The 21,195-nt window shown below is 34.7% G+C and overlaps 3 protein-coding genes across 6 annotated transcripts; 2 read left to right on the top strand and 1 right to left on the bottom strand.

Annotated features, from left to right (window-relative positions):
• Nucleotides 1-213: 213 nt before the first annotated feature.
• Hyd (E3 ubiquitin-protein ligase UBR5) lies at nt 214-15,184 on the top strand. 2 transcript variants are annotated; one of them, XM_070656478.1, is made up of 37 exons: nt 214-411; nt 1,501-1,701; nt 1,798-2,119; nt 2,343-2,551; nt 2,820-2,986; nt 3,077-3,276; nt 3,367-3,635; nt 3,911-4,065; nt 4,179-4,445; nt 4,547-4,660; nt 4,744-4,925; nt 5,004-5,121; nt 5,275-5,429; nt 5,506-5,791; nt 5,887-6,021; nt 6,150-6,317; nt 6,422-6,554; nt 6,735-6,957; nt 7,099-7,337; nt 7,430-7,554; nt 7,723-7,958; nt 8,070-8,236; nt 8,369-8,700; nt 9,002-9,410; nt 9,483-9,831; nt 9,925-10,264; nt 10,569-10,801; nt 11,034-11,555; nt 11,693-11,875; nt 11,970-12,338; nt 12,525-12,710; nt 12,812-12,934; nt 13,017-13,223; nt 13,357-13,712; nt 13,823-14,029; nt 14,198-14,576; nt 14,692-15,184. In XM_070656478.1, exons 1-37 carry the CDS (start codon nt 350-352, stop codon nt 14,902-14,904), a joined length of 8,541 nt encoding a protein of 2,846 aa, XP_070512579.1. In that variant the 5' UTR covers nt 214-349; the 3' UTR covers nt 14,905-15,184. The 2 variants fall into 2 exon arrangements, with proteins under 2 accessions (XP_070512579.1, XP_070512578.1); XM_070656477.1 differs by having other exon boundaries at nt 1,777-2,119.
• A 365-nt stretch (nt 15,185-15,549) lies between these two features.
• On the bottom strand, nt 15,550-19,814 carry LOC139102539 (protein bunched, class 2/F/G isoform). 3 transcript variants are annotated; one of them, XM_070656501.1, is made up of 4 exons: nt 19,709-19,814; nt 16,875-18,803; nt 16,659-16,710; nt 15,550-16,581 (listed from the first exon to the last, which is right to left on the bottom strand). In XM_070656501.1, the coding sequence occupies exons 1-4, from the start codon at nt 19,717-19,719 to the stop codon at nt 16,378-16,380; spliced, it is 2,196 nt and encodes a 731-aa protein (XP_070512602.1). In that variant the 5' UTR covers nt 19,720-19,814; the 3' UTR covers nt 15,550-16,377. The 3 variants fall into 3 exon arrangements, with proteins under 3 accessions (XP_070512602.1, XP_070512601.1, XP_070512600.1); XM_070656500.1 differs by having other exon boundaries at nt 19,691-19,734; XM_070656499.1 differs by lacking the exon at nt 19,709-19,814 and adding an exon at nt 19,574-19,620.
• Nucleotides 18,733-20,882, top strand: Trmt112 (tRNA methyltransferase subunit 11-2). The gene is made up of 4 exons (XM_070656525.1): nt 18,733-19,789; nt 19,874-20,347; nt 20,422-20,523; nt 20,596-20,882. The coding sequence occupies exons 2-4, from the start codon at nt 20,270-20,272 to the stop codon at nt 20,788-20,790; spliced, it is 375 nt and encodes a 124-aa protein (XP_070512626.1). The 5' UTR covers nt 18,733-19,789; nt 19,874-20,269; the 3' UTR covers nt 20,791-20,882.
• Nucleotides 20,883-21,195: the final 313 nt, after the last annotated feature.

Raw genomic sequence — 21,195 nt, 5'->3', positions numbered from 1 at the left:
TACGGTTTAAAGCTGACTATAGTAATGCATAAAAAAGGTGCATACAGAAGCGCATTGCTCAGTGAGCTCTTGCATCTGATTGAAAGATATTTTCAGATCTTAAAGAATGTTCCAATCAGATGTAAGAACTCACTGAGCGGTTGCTCGCTGAACGCATCCATTTTTTTATCAAAGAAACTATGGCGATGTATTTATGAACGCGAAGCACGACACGCCATGTTTGTATCCGAGGCGTGTAACTGGATGTTTCATTGAAAAACATGGCTGAGTTATCGTTTTGTCGTTCAGTGAAATTTTGTGTATACTGAGGGAACGATTCGACGTTGCACACTTATGAGTTGAAATCATTATGACTTCGATTCATCTTGTGGTACATCCTTTGCCAGGAACTGATGATCAACTCAATGATAGGCAAGGAATTTCATCTGCTATCGGGTTTGCCATATACCACCCTAATTTATGTGTCCTATGTCAGAAAAAGATACTTTACTCGTCTTATTTCTTAAAATTCGATATAATTTACGACATATTACGACACGGCTTTATACGTCGTTGTATGCTTCACGTACGATTATTTCCATTGCTTCACGTAATTCCACGTAATTTTGCACAATGAACATGCGTCTCTCTTGACGATGTCTTCGCCATATTTTAATGGCCAACCTATAAAACTGTGATATCTACCGATTGCTAAATGACGAAATAGTTCTCGTTTTAAGTACAGTTTTAGATTTAAGTCTTACTTTTCATCTCACGTGTACCTTGATGAAAAATGCCAAGATTTTAAAACAGTTCTTTAGGTTTAATTAATTTGAGATTATTTATTAATGTATGGCAAAACTTCTTGCTTTCATAAAATTTCAAGCACGTATTTTTTTTATATTAAATGTAGGAAGTTTTTATTGTTTTGTACATTAAAAAAAAAAACGAAAGAAAGAGCTCTTGTAGTAATAATTTTTAATATAAAATCTCACGTGTATTTTGATGAAAAATACCATGATTTTAAAACAGTTCTTTAGGTTTAATTAATTTGAGATTATTAATTATTGTATGGCAAAACTTCTTGCTTTCATAAAATTTCAAGCTTGTATTTTTTTATATTAAATGTAGGAACTTTTTATTGTTTTGTACATTAAAAAAAAAAAAAGAAAGAAAATGCTCTTGTAGTAATAATTTTTAATATAAAATCTCATGTGTATCTTGATGAAAAATACCAAGATTTTAAAACAGTTCTTTAGGTTTAATTAATTTAAGATTATTTATTATTGTATGGCAAAATTTCTTGCTTTTATAAAATTTTAAGCATGTATTTTTTTATATTAAATGTAGGAAGTTTTTATTGTTTTGTACATTAAAAAAAAAAGAACGAAAAAGCTCTTGTAGTAATAATTTTCGATATAAAATATTAAGATCTGCTTTTAAAATTCGAGTATTTAGTCATTCTTTAGTTAGCTATTAAAAAAAAGATATTTGTATTACATTTTATATTTTGTATTTTAGATTGAAGGAAATAGCAGACAAAATTAATAGATATGGATTTGTAACACCATCAGCTTTTAATTCTTTAAAAGCTTCTATAAAGCGTATTGTAGTTGGACCAACCCATATTGCTCTTCTTACGGATGACAATAGAATAGCTAGAATTGCATTTACAGTATTACCAGATAGATTGGATTTGAGTAAAAATGAACCGAATAGAAAGTAAGTATTAAAAAGAAGAAAGAAAAAAAAGAAAAGAAGAGGAACAGGCATGGAAAAGGCCAATTTAATAATAAGAAATTGTCTATCTTACTGTAGCACAAATAAAAATCATGTTGGAAGCTCTAATTCTGCACCAAATGGAAATGGAAGTAGTAGTAGTGGTAATAGAACAGGAATGTCACGATCGCGCGCAAGGATTATGCGTAATAGTTCCGCAATACGCGGAGGTAGTAACAGTGGAGGAAGTAACAGTGGTGGACGTATAGGGCCACCTGGAGTTATTATGGGAGGAGGAAGTGGTAGCAGTTCTCGTCCTATTGCCTCTGTGCCAGCACCATTTGTACCAGAAGATCTAATTTCTCAGGCACAAGTTGTACTACAAGGAAAAAGTCGCAATCTTATTATCAGAGAGTTACAGGTATAATATTAATTTTATTAGAAATAAAATATATACCGAGTGTTTTATTTGTACATTAAAAAAGCTAGGGGTGGGATTCTGTAAAAAAAAATTTTTGCTAACATTTTTTTACAAAATCGAATCCCTAGCTTTTAATCGAGATATATGGGTAATTTGGAACACTCTGCATATACAAATTAATTTATGAAGAATGTGTAACTTAATAAAAATTTTAATATTGTAGCGTACAAATCTAGATGTAAATTTAGCAGTAAACAATCTTTTATCGCGAGAAGATGAAGAAGGTGATGATGCAGAGGATGCAGCAGACAGTTATGTCCCAGAAGATCTTATCTCTTTATTAGATGGTGGCTTCAGTAACGAGCATTCAGTTATAATAGACGCAGATTCTATGTTTTCTGAAGATGTATTTGGATACACTGGAATAAGACAGTAATTTATTTTTTATAACTTTTACAAAATAATATATGTAGTAGAAAAATTTTTTTTTTATAACAAAAAAAAGGCGAAGTTACTGCCGTATGATTTTGAAGAATATACCTATCCTCAATTAAAATTTAAAATTATCTTTTCCCTGTTTAAAATTGAAACGTTAATTTTATTTTAGTTTTTGAGATTTATTTGATTTATTTAAACTGGGTATTCTGTATACACGCGTGTATGTATGTGGAACTTTTCTAAGGAAATTTTTTATTTTTAGTCGCGGAAATTCTTCACGTCGTTTAGGTAATGACAGAGAAAGTGAACGTTCATCTCATGAAAGAGAGCGAGATCGTGATAGTTTTAGTAGATGGAGAGATCGTCAATATTACGGACCGCGACGTTGGCTGGAAACTGCTCTTAAAGATTCGTGGGAAAAAGATTCAGGTAACTTAAGACAAAGTTTAAGTATATATTTTTTTATTAAATAAAATTGTAGATTTTTATGTTTTAAAATACAATTTAATTATATTTTAGACAACAAGAAAAAAGAATTGGCTTCGCAGAGTCCACTATGGATATCTGAAGAATTAGAATGGTGGCATGAACGCAGTAGCGATCCAGTACCCCGCTTTGTACAAATAGCATCGCTTTACAGTGAACTAATTGCTGTTTCTGTATCAGGACAATTATACCAATGGAAATGGACAGAATCAGAACCGTTTAAAAATACAGAAGTATTTATGCAAATGTAGCATTGTGATTATATAAAGTTATAGTACACTTGTAATGTATAATTATATTTTTTTTTTCTTTAATTTGTATAGAATCCGAATGTTCATCATCCAAAAACTATTCCTTTGGCATTGACGACAGAAAAAATAGTTAATATATCTGCTACAGCAATTCGATGTTCCGTTAGCACGGAAAGTGGAAGAGTAGCGACTTGGCTCGATGAACTTTTGGGACATGTCGCTTCTCGCCTTGAACATCCAGCTCAAGCTTTTACTGAATTTACGTTGGATAAAATTGTGTCCCTTCATACATGTGCTTTATACACTGTTGCAAGACTTGAAAGTGGAACGTTATATTGGTGGTATGATTTTGTTTAACTTTATATATTTTTTTATTTTGAATTTTTTCTTAAATAGATACGCTTCCGATATTTTACTTTTCTTTTTTAATAATGTATGTTTTAGTCTTAGTGCAATAGCAGATTTACTTATAATACGCTCATTCAGTGTTAAATAAATAAGAATTCGTACGTTTTAAGAATTTCTCAAAACAATATACAGTTGAAACTGAGTTTTAATTGTCAATATAATTATCTAAATCTTGTACATAACTAACATTTTTTATTCTATTTTTAAGGGGTGTTTTACCATTTGCACAACGCAAGAAATTATGGGAAAAATATAAAGCTAAATCACGTAAGCATAGACCATCTACAGTATTGTCAAGTGACATTAGTTATGGGACACATGTATGTATGAAAAATAGCCCGGTTTATCAGCCAGGAGCTATCGGTAAGATATTGCCATTTTGTACTTTTTTAATATTTTTTTTAACGATTTAACCATATTATTGTGTATGTATGTAATCCTTATTAAGTGATTGTAATATTTAATTTATTTTTTAGGATTTACGATAGCTAACGGTATACCGAAAGTGGGGCAATTACTTTCGGCAGCATGGAATGTGGATGCCACTTGTAGATTCAAAATATTGCCTGCTGGCACTTATATGTCTAATACGAGTACTGATAAACGTGAATCTAATGGAAATGGAAACACAGGAATTGTGAATAAATCGAATCACAAGGAAACAGCTGACAGACTTGATATGCCTCCTCCACCGTCTCCAGCTTCAAGTACTTGCAGTGATACTGGAATTACGACAAATCATAGTAAGATATATATTAAAATTATAAGATAAACGTCACAGTTACACAATATTTAACTTTATACGTTTAGCAATATAAATTTTTACAAAATCATATAATTTTAGAACGACAGAAACGTATGGCACCTCGCTGTGAAGGAGAATCTGAAAGAAAAGATGAAGAGGATTGGCAATTAAAAGACGTTGTTTTCGTTGAAGATGTTAAGACTGTACCTATTGGTATGATTATTCCTATATAAAAAAAAATATGCCGAGAATTAATTATTGTATAAGATTTACATTTTGTACTTTTTTATCGATAGGAAAAGTTATAAAAGTTGACGGCTGCTACGTCGCGGTCAAATTTTTTTCAAAGGATTCAAAAGAAAAAGAGAAAGAGATTAAAGAAAAGGATTTCAGTACATCAGACTTTAAAGACTTTACTACGGAAGAACCAATGAAGTTATTAGCAGATTGTAGACTTTTGCGTAAAGATGAATTACAGGTAATATTGTAATTATATATTTATTGTATACAATAGATAATTATGAATTTAAAAAAAATTATATTCGCATATTTATAGGTAATTAAATCTTCATTAAATCCACGAGCTCCAGATTGTTTTCAAAGAACACCTAGAAGGGTCAATATAGTGGAGAGTTCAAATGATAGTCTATTAACTATATCTACTGACGGACAAGGTATTTTTAAAGAACTATTTTTTACGTATGATAATTTTTGCATTTTAATATGGATTTTTATTCTCAAAATAAAAGCACATAATTAATTGATGAGAAATATATATTTTTATTGTGATTAATTCATAACAAATTCATTTATGTATTTATTTTTAGGGATACATGCTATTTTGAAAACTGGTAATAAATTAAGCTATGTCGTATATAATTTAAGCACGGGACGATATGTTCAAGATTGTTATATTCCATCTGATATTTCATCATTTTTGGGGTTACAACCTCAAAATATTAATCTTACGAGCGCAGGAGAGGTATATTTTATTAATACAACGGTATTTTATATTTTATGTACATGCATGTATAAAAACAAGTATTATTTTATTTTAGAATATCGAGTGTTCTATGATTTTACGAGACGGTAATAATACCATTTATCCAATCGCAAAAGATTGTGCTGACGCTATACGTGACCCAAGCTGGTTGGATTTGGTTCCGGTAAATTGTATTGGCGCGGCAACCATTCCTATTCTTAGTTGTTCCAATTCAACTAATTTGAAAAATCAAGTTGCTGTTATTGCACTAGTATTTGACAATCTTTTGCTTATGCCGCGTATATTACGATGCGATTATGAGAGTGTAAAACAAGTATTTTGTAATTTGGAACAGGATTTAAGTAAGTGTAACAAATATTTTATTTCTTATAAATTATATGTTATAATAAATTTGACAAAACACGTACGATATTTAACATGTTTTTGCGTGTTGTAGAGAATAATTTAACATATTCAAATGCAAATTCACAAATTCAAATGATATTGAAAGAACGTTGTGATGGCAATCGCAATATTCTTCACGCTTGTGTCAACATGTGTTCACCTACTTCTAATAAGGAAACTGAACAAGGTAACAGATTGGTATAATAATTTTTTTAAATTATATTTTAATTGCAAAATATTAAAATATTATAAATTTGGATATATTATATTATAGTACATTCGATCACATACTTAATTTAATTTATTTTGTTAAAGTTATCGAACGTGAGTTAGTGTCAAATGCGGTAGACGGAACGTCTGCGCCTATCGAAGAGCCAATTCCAACATTAAGTTGGCCGCCAGAAGCATTTGACAATACATCAGGAGAGGAGGATAGTTTATTAAGCATAGGTGCTGCTAGCATATCTATGATGAATAAGTCCGGTAAGTGGCATTTGTATGCGATTGCCACATACAAAGTTAAGAATTTTGATTTTACACGTAAATATTTGATATTTTAATTATGATTAATAATATTATTATTTCAGGTGTTGGGGCTACATCCAACAATACCTATATCATAGATTCCGTTGAAAGACGACATAATGCATTGCTCATACTGAAATGCATGTGTGAAAATAATATTCTGACGCCATATCTAAGAGAATTATTAACAGCAAAGTACGATTAAAATTTAGACATTTTATTAGCATATTAAAAATAATTATTAATTTTATTAATTATTCTCAAAGGATTAAAAACATACTATTAATACTATTTGACATTAAGCTCCTTTAATGTTAACATTACATAATTTTTATATTAACTCTAACAATTTTTTCTTTTTTCCATATGATAAAGAGATGCTCAAGGACAAACACCACTTATGCTCGCTGTATCGGTTCGTGCGTATCACGCAGCTCTTATTCTGCTAGATACCATACAAAGAGTTGGCAAAGATACGAAAGACACATCAGCCATGATATTACCAACGGATGCCAGTCTAGATCTATCTCCGTTATTTGTTACTTGTTGCAATGATACGTGTAGTTTTACGTGGACTGGAGCCGAACATATTAATCAAGTATTGAATATACGAATATATAAAATATAATAAAATAATATAAAATAAAATAGAAATAAAATAAAAATATAAAAGATTACACACAAAAGATATATTGTATGTACAAAAAAAAAATCTTAAATTCAATTATTTCTTTTTAAGGATATTTTCGAATGCAGAACGTGTGGTTTAACGGGATCTTTGTGTTGCTGCACTGAATGCGCTCGTGTCTGTCACCGAGGACATGATTGTAAGCTCAAAAGAACTTCACCAACAGCCTATTGTGATTGTTGGGAAAAGTGTAAATGTCGTGCTCTCATTGCTGGTCATCAAGGTGCAAGATACGACTTGCTATGTCGCCTCGTAAATAGCACTGATCTCGCTACAAAAATTAATTCACGGTAAATTATATATTTAATATATAAATTTATATATGTAACATAGCGAATATTTGGTTCAAATAATTAAATTATTCATACATTTTTTTATTCAGAGGTGAGAGTATCTTGTTATTCCTAGTACAAACGGTTGGAAGGCAATTAGTTGAACAACGTCAGTTTAGATCGGCACCTCGACAACGATCAACTTCGGCTAGTCGTAAAGCACCTACTTCGGATGGTATATTTTCTACAATCTTTTCATATTGTAATTTTGTAGAAATTGGAAATTTTTACCTCGATTTGGAAAAATTATTCCATAACGAGCAGTCTATCTTTATATATATACGTATTTACATGTAATTGACGTAATTGTGAAACTAAAAGTATATAGTTTTTTATTTTATAGGTTTAGGCGCTGATTCAGATATGCCGGAACATGATTTGGAACCTCCTCGGTTCAGTCGAAAAGCTCTTGAAAGATTATTGAACGATTGGCCAGCTGTTCAATGTATGATTATGTCAGGCGTTTCTGAAAATGGCGTTGATCAATTGTTTGGCGATCAAGGGCAATTATGTCGGCAAAGTGGAACTGCATTACTAGACAAGTTTACTCATTCCTTGCTTGTGAAATGTAGCGCTGAAGTAAGTGGAGTGATACGTATAGAATAATAGAGCAGAATACTCATATTCTTTTTTTTTATGCAGATTTCAATATACAAATTACATGTTAATAAATGTTTTCAATATTTACAGATGCTCGATACATTGCTAACTACTCTGATTAGAGAATTACAAGACGAATCTATACCTGGTCGACAAGAAGAAGCGAATAATGTAGCACGCCGGTTTGTGAGATCTGTGGCACGCATATTTGTTATTTTCACTATAGAAATGGCACCAAATACAACAAAGAGACGAAGGTAAATTATTAATATTCATTGTATATGACTAATTTTATTATTTATTCATTAATTATAATATAAGCATGTGCGTGTAAAATTTTATACTTTATATAAAATAATTTTAAAAAATTAACATTTTCTTACTTTCAGTACAAATCAAGCTTCGCAGCCTCTAATGAAGTGTCGAAAAGTTTTCCAAGCACTGATTAAATTAGCAGTAGAAGAATTATGCGAAACTGCAGATTCATTAATCGCACCAGTCAGGCTGGGTGTTGCACGTCCAACCGCGCCATTTACGCTAACAAGTTCTGCCATCGAAGTGATTAATGGTTCAGAGGAACTATTTTCTATAGAGCCTTTAATACCTCACAGTGGTGTCAATTCGCAAACGCTGGACGCAGCATTACAAACGCAGCAAGGAAATAATATAACTATGTCAAGAGGAGATGTTTCTGCTGTAGATGAAGCGGAAGGTGGAGAAGGTATAAATTGATCATTAAATTTGAGTTTTTTTAAAGTTGATAATACACGGTGTCACGCTTACATAAAATTATAAATTATACGGATTGGAAAGATGTAAAAAAATTACAAAGTTAAATTCTTGTGACAATATATTTATTTATTTTTTTTTTTTCTTAAAATAGTATTAATTTTAATTTAGTAACTGTTAAACACGTTATTTAAACGCAAATCTTTTTGTGAAATATAATTTTTATTTTACCGATATTGATGATACATATTGTATTTTTAATCGTAATAAAAATGCACAATTATTTAATGTAGAAGTTCCTATGGATATGGACGGTGATATAAGTGAACATGAAGAATCTGGAGTCTCCGGGACTGTCACGGGTCAACCACTCGGTGAAGTCGACTCAAATGTCGGAGGTGTAGGCGAAGAGCAAGCGGGAGATGGTGAATCAGACACGGAGTTGGACCTCTTGGCAGAAGCAGAAACTGAATCCGATTCAGATGATAATCATAGCAATCAGGACGCTGCATCGGCGCAACGTAGCGTGCAGACAGGTGCAACCGCAGGTTCCGACGGCGGAATGGGATCGATATTATTATTTCCCGAAGACGAGTCGGGAGAATCGAGTCAACAGGAAGACGACGAAAGCGAAGCGGGAGAAACGGATGAGCAAGATAACGAAGAATTTCAAATTGGTGACGAACAATTGGAGCGCAGAAGGTAAATTTAAATATTTCAGATATTCCGGATACAGTGGAGCATGCTAAATCTAACGTTGCTTACTCGTTTCAGTGGGTCCTCTGGTCATTTGCATCGAAATAATCTCGCACCCGTGTACATGCAGTGGGCGATACGTAATCGTGAATCAAATACACGTACAGCGGGATTACGAGTGACGGGTGGCAGTAATCTAGTATTTATAGACCCGGCGTCTCTGAGACGCACCACTGCCACGTCGGCCGTAGCGACTGCACAGGAACCTATTACTATGGGAACTACCGTTAGTTGTTTGGCGCGAGCTTTCGGAATTGTTATTCGACAGATCGCTGATTTATTGGTTATGATGCAAGACTATAAAAACTTGGCGCCTGCTTTACCACGTTTAATGGAAATTACTTTTCAAGACGCTTTAAATTTACAGGTATATATACGTAATTCGTTAAAAATTTCATCGTAGCGGCACATGAAACTACAAAATGAATGTTAACGAAACGCACTATTTTTTCTGTCACAGTCATACTTAGAAGCGCATTTGAAGCCCACTTGGGACTGGCTGCTTACGGTAATGGACGCTACAGAAGCACAGCTGAGATTTGGCGTGTCTCTGACGCGCAGTGCGGATCCTGCTCATCCCGAACATCCTCTCAATAACGCACCGTCTCTGTCGGGCAGTAATTTTAGTGGTTTGCTAAACACAGCTGCGCTTTCATTGACTTTACAAGGAAATGCAGGTCGGAATCCTCGCAGTGGTATCGCCACCAGCTCGAACATCTCTACTCCTCAAGCTTCGACACGACTCACTGTTGGTTTTGCAGGCGTTGGCGAGCCTCCGAGAAACACGAGAGAACGTGAAGGTTTGCATTCTAATTACATTTTATTAGACGATTTAAGTAGACCTTAATTTATATTTTTAAATTGCAAGGAACAATCTTAACACCGAAATTTTCCTGTTTTTTTTTTTTTTTTTTTTTTTTTTTTTTTTTTTTTTTTTTTATAATATATGTATATAATGGACTGGCGCCGTCGCCTGTCGCGCTCACTTACAGCAGCTTTCTTGTCTTTCTTACGCTAGACATTACCTACTTAACTTTCAAAATTACCTTTATTTAATCGCGGACACTCTTTATACATGTAAAAAAAAAATATTATATGTTTCAGGTGGAGACGCACATTCAGCGAGACGTGAATTCTTATCGTATTGTCTATCTTTAATGCGTGCTCATAATAGCGAGCATAGAGATAGTTTGCCAGTTTTAGATGTTTCCGCTTTAAGACACGTCGCTTACGTGTTTGATGCACTTGTGTACTACATGCGCTCTTTATCTGAACCGCTCGCTTTGCGAGGAGAAACTCAGAAAGAATCGACCAGTTATTCTAGTTGGAATGACCAGGTAAAAATTTCATCGCTTTGTACAACTATATTTCATCTTTTTGGGAAACAATCGTGATACTTAAAGTAAGAGAAAAATTATTTTAATTTATAATAATAATTTTGATTTTCTACGTCTCGATTTCTAAAAAAAAAAAAAGACGATGTAAAAATTTCGTTTCCGGATTCAAATTCAGCGATAAATAAATTTATAGAAAATATTAATGTAATTACATTGAACTTTATCTTTGTAGGATGAGAACGATAATGATGAAGGTGAAGAATATAACTCGCCAACGCCAACTGCCATGGAAACTGATTCTGTAGATTATCCAGATTTACTTCAAGTACCTATATGCGGAACTGGAAATCAGAGTACTTCAACGCCGAAAGGGAGAAAGCATCCTTTTCTGCAAAGATCAGATTCCACTTTATGCCTTGGTTGCCCGCCGCTAGATCCGTTCGATACTGTAATGAGTGAAGCCTTGCCATTAGCTGATCAGCCACATTTATTGCAGCCACACTCGAGACGTGAAGATTTATTTGGTATTCCAAGACAACCAACTTGTTCTAATACAGGTGGATCTAGTCAAAACCCTTTAGAAGGTTTACCAACGAAATTAGGTCTCTCTGCACGCGGTATGGACTGTCAAAATAATTCGACTACTCCAACATTTAGTCAGATTGTACAAGGACCACTTTCAAATTCTAATTTGGAATCAAGACGAAATTCCATTTCACCTGGCGATTTAAGTTCAAGTTCTATCAAATACGCGGTAATAATTTTTACTATTTTTTACTATAATATAAATCTTTTAAAGTATATTTCTACGCTGTTCTAATATTTTATTAACGACACAGTTGTATTTGTAAAAAAAAAAAAAGAGTTATTAATTCAGGCATTATATTCCAGGAAAAATTAAAGTTGTCGAATCACGCTAACGAAGGACATTCGTCTCTCGTAGCGGAGCAAATAATTGACAGAGCACCAATTATAGTATCTACGAATAATCAAAGTGATGCGACAACGAGCACCAAAGGCAAAGACGTATGCAAAAATAATAGAAGCGTTATAGTTCGAGCTGGAACTATGTCGGTAATATAATTTTCACGATACGGATTATAATTTTCACGATACTATTTTCAGCATATATTAAATGTCGATAATTAATATTTATCATTTTGTAAAGGAATCAAACACAAGTAAAGTTGGCGCACCGGAAATACTAGTTGTTCCAACTGTCGAAAGCCAAAATGTATCCGAAGAAGTCGATCCAGCTGTAACAAGCCATGAAATATCTGCTCACGAAACTGTTGAAACGAGTCCAGTTGAATCTGCCAGAACGGTATCATCAATCGGGACGAATATCTCTCATAATATTTTGCTAGGACGATGGCGATTATCATTAGATTTATTTGGACGAGTTTTTATGGAAGATGTAGGTTTAGAGGCTGGATCTGTAGTATCCGAATTAGGAGGATTTCCCGTAAAGGAAGCTAAATTTCGCAGAGATATGGAAAAACTTCGAAATTCGCAACAAAAAGATATTACCATAAAGGTAATATATAATTTAAAATAAAATTTAAATAAAATAATAAAATAAAAAACAGTAACAAATAATTAAAATAAAAAACAGTGATTTATTTATGAAAAATGGTAAAAGATTAATGCATTAAACATTTGCAAATACATTTCCTACAAGTTTTAAGTGCAAACTAAAGCGTATTAAATAATTATTTAACAGGTGGAACGAGATAGAACACAATTACTCGTGCAGACGATGAAAGAGTTAAATACGCAGTATAATATATATAATAGAAGAGCTTCGAATACTCCACCTTTGGCAGTCAATCGTGTTAAAGTCTTTTTTAAAGACGAACCTGGCGAGGGAGCCGGCGTTACTCGCAGTTTTTACACCGCGATTGCAGAAGTACGTAACATCCAAAATAAAAAATAACTATTAAATCAATTTTAGTCATAGGAAGATTGTACTATTTATTTATTTGTTAATTTTTTATATATTTTTTTTAGGCATTGCTCGCAAATGAGAAACTCCCGAATCTCGAGGCGGCGCAAGTAGGATCAAAGTATACACAATATAACGTTCTGCAAAAACTGAAAAGCAGAGATCGTGATCGTGATTTTAGAAGACAAGTATATGTCACAGAAATAAGCCAGTACAAGATTTGTTACTTAATTGTAAAATTTCTTGATTCTAATGTTACTTTGATTTCAGAATACACGTTCTTCTGGAAAGTGTCGCGAAACGCGACGCGCTTTATCCTTTGACGCTCGTTCTTTTCACCCTTCGAACGTGATTGAAGGAAGTAATAGTTCGACACCTGGTAGCTCATCTAGCACTCATCCCTTACCAGTTAATCACCCAAATAACGATCATTTGACTATGCACCAGCAACAACTTGGTGATAGATTATACCCTAAGGTACAGACACTCATTAAAATATTTTGAAGTTAAATTTGATCTTTTGCTAAGTAAAATTAAAAAAATTTATTTTTTATTTTTCCATCTTTTTCTTTTTTACATTGTGTGTACATGTACCGTTTGCTTATTGCAGGTGCATGCTTTACGACCAACGTTGGCCGAAAAAATAACTGGTATGTTGCTGGAATTATCACCAGCTCAGTTATTAATGCTGTTAGCTTCGGAAGACGCTCTTAGACAAAAAGTGGACGAAGCATTTGAACTAATTCATAATCACACTCAAGATTTAACCAGCGAAATGTTGGATCTTGATGTATTTAGCTTAACTGAACGATGTGCAGCAAGTAAAAAGAAAATGGAAAACAGTATTCTGGATGATACGGAGGACAATGCCCCGCTTTTCTATTCCCCTGGCAAACGCGGTTTTTATACACCGAGGCAGGGCAGAGGTAGTTACGAACGGATAAATGCATTTAGAAACGTAGGCAGGTGAGTTCGAAATGTTGTAATAATAATATAATCTGCGTAATGTAATTTCGTTTTTAATCTATAGTTTTATTAGTAAGAAATAAACGAAAATTTGCTTATTTTGTTTCCAGACTTATAGGATTATGTCTCTTGCAAAATGAGCTTTGTCCACTATTTTTGAATCGTCACGTAATTAAATATATCTTAGGAAGGCCTATACGTTTCCACGACCTTGCATTTTTTGATTCTGTCATTTACGAAAGCTTGCGACAATTAGTTATTGATGCTGAAACGAAAGATAGTAACAGCTTATTTTCTGCGTTGGATCTTACATTCAGGTAATAAATATATAACATTTTTTTTTTTTCCATTTTTCGGTGATTTTAATACTCTCACACAAAAAATACCAAAGTGATTAAATCGATACTTAAGAATTTCTACATTTTTTTCTCTACAAATGTTTTACGTACGACAATTAAAATATCTAACAATATTTTATATTTCAGTATCGACTTATGCTCCGAGGAAGGAGGAGGCTCGATCGAGCTTATACCTAATGGTCGCGATGTTGAAGTAACGGCGAGCAACGTATACGATTATGTACGCAAATACGCAGAAGTTCGCATGATCAAAGTGCAAGAGAAAGCTTTACATTCTATGCGCGAAGGAGTTTTTGATGTCCTTCCCGAAGGTGCGCTCGATGGCTTGACCTCGGAAGATTTGCGACTCCTTTTGAACGGAGTTGGCGACATCAACGTGTCAGTTTTAATATCGTATACGTCATTTAATGACGAATCTGGCGAATCGACAGAGAGATTAGTTAAATTTAAACGCTGGTTATGGTCAATTGTTGAAAAAATGTCGCACGTGGAAAGGCAAGATTTGGTAAGCTGTTCTTACTGATTACTCGTTTTATATATTTTTTTTTTTTGCAAAACATATAAATCTTTGTAAATTGGCAGGTCTGTTAAATTAATACCTACATCCATATTTGTCGCAGGTATATTTTTGGACTGGCTCTCCCGCATTACCAGCGAGCGAAGATGGTTTTCAACCGATGCCAACAGTGACGATTCGACCAGCGGATGATGCACATCTACCAACCGCGAATACATGTATCTCCCGATTATACGTTCCACTGTACAGCTCCCGTCATGTCTTGCGCCACAAATTACTTCTCGCTATTAAATCAAAGAACTTCGGATTTGTATGAACTTAATTTTGTGACTGTACTTGTATATATACAAGATTAAGTCACATTAATAACGATAAAAAAATCCGGGGTTATATGTTGTTAATTTTTTTTCTCCCTTAGACAGTTTTTAACATTTATAAATTTATAAAGTGTAATTATGGATTATGATTTTTCTGTTCCTGAAAAAAATTTTTACCTTCGTAAAACTTTATGTTATATAAAATATCTTTCTCCTTTCTTCCCTCTATCCCACTCCCTTCCATCTGACTATAGCAAACAAATAAAGTTTTTAAAAGCATTCTGTGTGGAATCTTATCTGTCTATTTTAAACTTTAATTTACACATTGTTCATTTGTCTCTATCCATTTTATATTGCGTTTTAAATAAATGTAACTAATTTACGCAATGTTAATTGTATCTTTTTTATTTAGAGGATGATTCAAGTCAAGACGGAAAAAAAAAGTTTCTGTTATTTTATCTTTAATTCTGTTGAATCTAATTTTAATCGGAGCTTAGTCGAAGTGGGTCTAAACTATCTGGAGTTGATCGGAGTAGCTCCAAAATATGTTTCTTAAATTAACGAAAGATTTTACCAAAAATTTTTACAGTTCTTATACAAGTAAAAATTTTTATTAGGCACGTTTAAAATATAGAATAAGATGATACGAAATAGTAGACTTTCTTTATGCATATCAATAAATTTCTTAGATATTGGTACATCAGGGTACGGTAAAATAAATCGACATTTTTTTTTTGCGTGATCAATAATCAAAGACAATTCTATTACAACACAATAGAAGCACGGCAAGAGAATTATGTCTCTGATTATTGATTACGTGGAAAATATCAGTTTAGCAGCCGTAGCCTCAATTTGAATTATATGTGCAAGTGTGTGTACGTCATTAAATATTAATCTTTATTCTTCTCGGTAAATATATTTGATCAATCTGCAATTTAAATAAACTAAACATTAAAATGATGGGTAAAGTAACTTAGAAATGTCAAACCACCCATTTTATCTCTTACTTTTCTTTCGACATAATTACTTTTTAATATTGAAAATCATGTTTCTAATGTAAAATGTCTACAATCCATCGTATTTAACGTTGCTTTTATAGTTTTGGCACGCACCCCTATTATATATTTTATCTTCTGGCTAGATTCAATAGAGAGATCTATTGATCTAATATCTTCAAAACGATTTGTCACTTAAAAAAAAATTTGAATGTACGATTTTAAATATATTTCCTAAACGGTAAACTGAAATAGTAAAAAATAATCCATTATCTTTAATTCACTAAAAAAAAAAGTGTGTGTGTGTATGTGTGAGAGCGCGCGCGCGCGCGCGCGCGTGTTTCTAATGTTAATATATATTTATATATAATAAATCTCATTATTTATAAATTTCTAAAAATCGTAGTTATATACAATAATTATATTATCCATTATTACTTGACAAAGTATCGATAGAAATTTATGTACAATGGTTACCTATTGACCACTTCCTGAATTATTTTGCGATAATTTTGCTGCCGACTGGCTCAATTGAGCCAACGTATCTGAAGTTGCATGTGCTTTTAATATTGAATTTTCTGCTTCTAGTTGATTGATACGATCCATAAGTTCAGCAATCTTCTCTTTCAATACTTCGACTTCTTCTCGTACCGCGAACATTAAATGGCTTTTAACTAAATCCTAAAAAAAAAAAAAAAAGGATTACAATTAAATTTACTCGTCGAAACACAAGTTATTATATTGCCGCAGTTTCTTACCATTGCCTGCTCGATTTTGTTATCAATCGCCACAGCGCTCGTTCCTGACACACTGTAATACAGATTTATACATATTAATTAATTAATTTGTACAAAATTATATCGGTAAAAGAAAGATATGAATTTACGAAATATTCAAGGCTTGTCAAATACTTGTAATTGCATACGTATGTCTAATGATAAAAATTAATTTTTTTACAAGTCTGCCATAAGTACCTTTCGTTATCTTCGAGAGTACGATGCTCATCGCTGCTCTGTGTAACTTCGGCTAATGACTCGAGAAGCGTCGTATCCGCTGATTGAACCGTAACGTTAGGAACGATGCCGGAGATGGATTCTTGCTCTGGATCAGTCTGATGGAACGCGATGTTTCCTTGCTGCAAACCACCGACAACATTCTGACAACCGGCTGTTACTTGCGTGATTTGCACGGAAGCATTGCCATTAGACGTTTGCGGCTGCATCTGTTGCGTCGTAGATGCCATCACCTGTGACTGCACGGCCGCTCCAGAGGAATGAATTGTCGAGGACGTTTGCTGCGGGGACCCAGCCGATTGAGAGACCTTGTGGACATTTTGCATCGTGGATATTTTGCCTTGTACTGCGGTCAATGGATCAGAAATTTGCGTCGATAAAGATTGTTGACAGGAAGTCGGCTCCGATTGATGCTGCGTAACATGAATGTTCGGAGTTTGTGAAGTGGCCGATGCTTGCTGCACCGTCGACTGGCAGACATTCTGCACCGGCAAGGATTGACTTTGCGTGCTTACTGTCACATAAGTTTCCTCCTTGGAGTGAGATATACTCGGCTGAGATGTCACCGCGCTATTGCTAGTCTGTGTTATAATAGGAATAGAACCTTGGGGCATGCTTTGTGGCTGTCCCAAATTGTTCGGATGAGTGACCTGCAAATTCGAGGGTAATGTAGAACTCTGACTGCTTTGCGATGTCTGTGACGGCTGCTGTTGCTGTTGTGGCTGTTTTTGCTGTGACTGAGTAGCTATTGATTGAGTTTGAGATTGAAAATATTGCGTGGATGGCTGTTGCACTTTAGTTTGGGATTGAGTTTGAGTCTGGGCTTGGTTCTGGGTCTGGGTCTGACTTTGGCCCTGATTCGGAGACTGAGTCTGAGTTTGGGGCTGGGGCTGGGGCTGGGGCTGGGTTTGGGACTGAGTCTGAGTCTGACTTTGGCTCTGGTTCGCAGTCTGAGCCTGAACTTGAGTAGAAGTTGCGTTATGTTGTACATTGGGAGATATTGAGTTATTTACTGTATAGGTTGCACTTGAAATTGATTGTGTGGAATTATTTGACACTGCAATTGATGGGTGTGCTACATCTGAATGAGATGACACTGGTCCATTGGCATCAATACTAATCCCTTTATCTTCAGTCACTATAGATTGCTTTGCAACTTCAGGTATAACAATTCCACTGTCTGTCACCCCGTAAGATATACACACCTCGTTTGGATCAGACACTTTCGAAGTACCGATAACTGTAGGCTGATTAACAGATGTGTGATCAAGGTAATCCATACAGGTCCACCGTCCTCTCTTAAAAGGTTCGGTACTTTCTATTTTTACCACCTTAAACCTTTCGTTCCTGCCATGCGAGTGTACATCGCGTAAATCAGCGTCCTGTTTGTCAGTCACAGATGTAATGTCCAAAGTATTAATATTGCTATCGTTCACTGAATTATTAATATTGCCACCCTCGGAAGGTACAATGGCCAGACCATATTGCGAACTAGTGGGAATCACCGGAGCTGTGCTGAGGGCGGCGGTGCTCGTGTTGAAAAACACGTCTTCCTTGGAGAACGTCTCCTCGGAATAGCTTGGCGTCTCGATATCGAGATCGGTGATGCGTGAGTGCTCCATAGAATTATCCTCCGTGTGCGACTCGTCCAGATCGTCATTGGAATCTTCGCCAGCGTCATTGCTCATGCGGCAGCCTACGGTGACACTGGTTATCTGGAACGACGACGTTTTCTTCCGATTGCACTGATTGCCACTCACAGCTTGCACACTGTTCGGCGTAACAACCGGCTGGTAATGCCTATCTATTTCGCCCAGGCGAATCGTCTCCGTGGTCGTACGGTGCACGGGGTTGGATGTCTTCTTACTACCATCTGACAGTCTGTGCGACCTTTTGTGCACATTATCTGCCATTATTATGAGAACTTAACATACGAGAGACACGATTGCTGCATTCGTCCTCTCGCATGTTAGAATCAACATCGTCGTGCACGTGCTTAGGATACTTCCGTGTACCTTTCAGACTTCTCTCTCTCTTTCTCTCTTTCTTTCTCTCTCTCTCCCCTCCACACATTCAACACACACATACGCTTTCTCTTCACCACACACATACACACACAAACGCGTAAGCGCGTACTCTCTCTCTCTCTCTTTCTTTCTCTTTTTCTCTCTCTCTATCTCGCCGATTCAATTTTAATGCGACCGATAGTAATTGACCACGACACACGTTTTTTGTGAAACTCCCAGGACAAACACTCAAAGATATTTCGTGCAGAGTTGGATGTGACAGTTATTTATTACGATATTAATTTCGCAGGGAAAAATCATGTTTGCTGCAAATGTCGTCTGTTCGTTCGTTCGGTCAAACTGTCATGAAATAACGAGGTTTGATCGCGCTGATACCCGTGTATTCGTTCGTTAACACAGTGACAGCAACGGCGACGACGACGACGACGACGGCGACGGCGACGACGACGGCGACGGCGACGACGACGACGACGACGACGACGACGGCGACGACGACGGCGACGACGGCGACGACGACGACGACGACGACGACGACGGCGACGGCGACGACGGCGACGACGACGACGACGACGACGTTCACGATCACATCACATCGTAACGTTATATCTTTACTTTTTTCTATTTCTTGCTTACTCTTTCTTTCTGTCTTTCTCTCTCTCTTTCATACACACATACACACACACGCGCGCGTAATATCCTTGCTCCTTCTCGCTAATCACGTTCCATTTAATCTCATTCATTTAAAATTACTGTCTCGTAACACGAGACCTATTATCCATATCCTTTTTATACACTGCATAGTAAGTGAATAGTTTAGAAATGGCTGCCGATTCATTCTCGACACCAGAGGTATGTTCTTTAAAGCAAAGTTGGCTACACCTAACCCTACGTTAGTTAGTTCAGAGGTTATCTTTCGGGATTTGTTCTTTGCAGCAGAACCAGCTGCGAGCTCTCCTGCGATGGACGCGATAAGCGATATCCAATAACAGCTAGCTCTACTTTTGTCTCGCGACTGACGTAAGGTTTAAAAAAGCGGTGCCCTCATTGGATATCGTTTGTCACTCATCGCGGCAGTGTGGAACAACCTTATGGAATCTAGGGGGTGACAGAACCTCTAACGCTATCGCTATCAGTATTCGAGTGTATTTCGGACCGCAGCCGAAATACTTTCACATTCGTAGTATAATCATATCATGAGCTCACCGATTTCGCGTTATTTACATTGCATTTGCGGTAGCAACTGTGTGCACTTAGTTTCGTATACTTCGGTATATTTTACGTTGGAATAAATAATTACGTGCCAATTACAATTTCCCATTGCAAAAGAACATGAAGCTTCTCACGCATAATATGTTAACGTCCAAAGCTATAAAGGACGTGACAACCGGCTACCCTTTGAAAATTATTGTAAGTTTTAATTATATATTAAAAAAAAAAAATATATATATATATGTGTATGTAATATTCATAAAAATTTATAGGCTCGAGATATCAGGGTATCCGAGGTAGATTTTAATCCAGAATACATCGCTAGAATAATTCCAAAACTGAATTGGACGGTACTATGGAAAGCAGCTGAGAGTGTAAGACATTCTAAACCTTTTTATATTAGATATAAAAATAATATTTCGTTGTATATTAACATTTTATTACAGATAGGGCATGTTGGAGAATTGCCTGAAATTCTAATAAAAGACTTTGAGACAAATGAAGACTTTTTGAAAAAGGCCCATCATGTTTTATTAGAAGTTGAAGTAATAAATGGAGATTTATTGTGTCCTGAATCAGGTAGAAAATTTCCAATCAACGACGGCATTCCAAACATGCTTTTAAAGGAAGATGAAGTTTAAGTGATGAAACCAAATATTCTAAAAATATTATTTGTCATATTTTTACAATTGTTCTGCAATACTGTTCCTTTGAATACATCTAGTTGTATATATTGTATCATTTACATTATACCTACATTAAACCTACACGTTTACACTCATATAATATATGTAAACGTTACGTACACATATTTATACAATTTTTTTTTTCTTTACAGTAATACAAAATGTTGAAAAAAAAGGTAAAAATTATTTTATACATAACATTGAATTAATGCATATGTATAAAGCTTTATAAGTTTCTATATTTAACTAAAAATGCAGCATAGAAAGTACAATAGTATTCTTAATAAAAAAATTATTTTGTTTGGTTATGTTAAACGTAAAGTTTTTTTTATTTTATATCTGTATGTTGGTGAATATTAA

The sequence above is a fragment of the Cardiocondyla obscurior genome, linkage group LG05 (assembly GCF_019399895.1).
Source record: "Cardiocondyla obscurior isolate alpha-2009 linkage group LG05, Cobs3.1, whole genome shotgun sequence".
In the NCBI taxonomy this organism is placed as follows: Eukaryota; Metazoa; Arthropoda; class Insecta; order Hymenoptera; family Formicidae; genus Cardiocondyla; species Cardiocondyla obscurior.
The sequence above is the reverse complement of the archived record's forward strand: the minus strand, read 5'-3'. Positions and strand labels throughout refer to the sequence as shown.

Bases quoted from the DNA above. Each gene is read 5' to 3' on its own strand.
- Trmt112 (XM_070656525.1), top strand. From the start codon at position 20,270: ATGAAGCTTCTCACGCATAATATGTTAACGTCCAAAGCTATAAAGGAC. The intron at 20,348-20,421 runs GTAAGTTTTAAT...AAAAATTTATAG, and splicing joins GCTACCCTTTGAAAATTATT to GCTCGAGATATCAGGGTATC. The intron at 20,524-20,595 runs GTAAGACATTCT...ATTTTATTACAG, and splicing joins TATGGAAAGCAGCTGAGAGT to ATAGGGCATGTTGGAGAATT.
- Hyd (XM_070656477.1), top strand. From the start codon at position 350: ATGACTTCGATTCATCTTGTGGTACATCCTTTGCCAGGAACTGATGAT. The intron at 2,987-3,076 runs GTAACTTAAGAC...ATTATATTTTAG, and splicing joins TTCGTGGGAAAAAGATTCAG to ACAACAAGAAAAAAGAATTG. The intron at 13,713-13,822 runs GTGAGTTCGAAA...TTTTGTTTCCAG, and splicing joins GCATTTAGAAACGTAGGCAG to ACTTATAGGATTATGTCTCT.
- LOC139102539 (XM_070656499.1), bottom strand. From the start codon at position 19,605: ATGAAAGAGAGAGAGAAAGACAGAAAGAAAGA. The intron at 18,804-19,573 runs GTAAGCAAGAAA...TGTGCACAAAAG, and splicing joins GAGAAAGACAGAAAGAAAGA to GTCGCACAGACTGTCAGATG. The intron at 16,711-16,874 runs GTACTTATGGCA...TCTGTATTACAG, and splicing joins ACTCTCGAAGATAACGAAAG to TGTGTCAGGAACGAGCGCTG.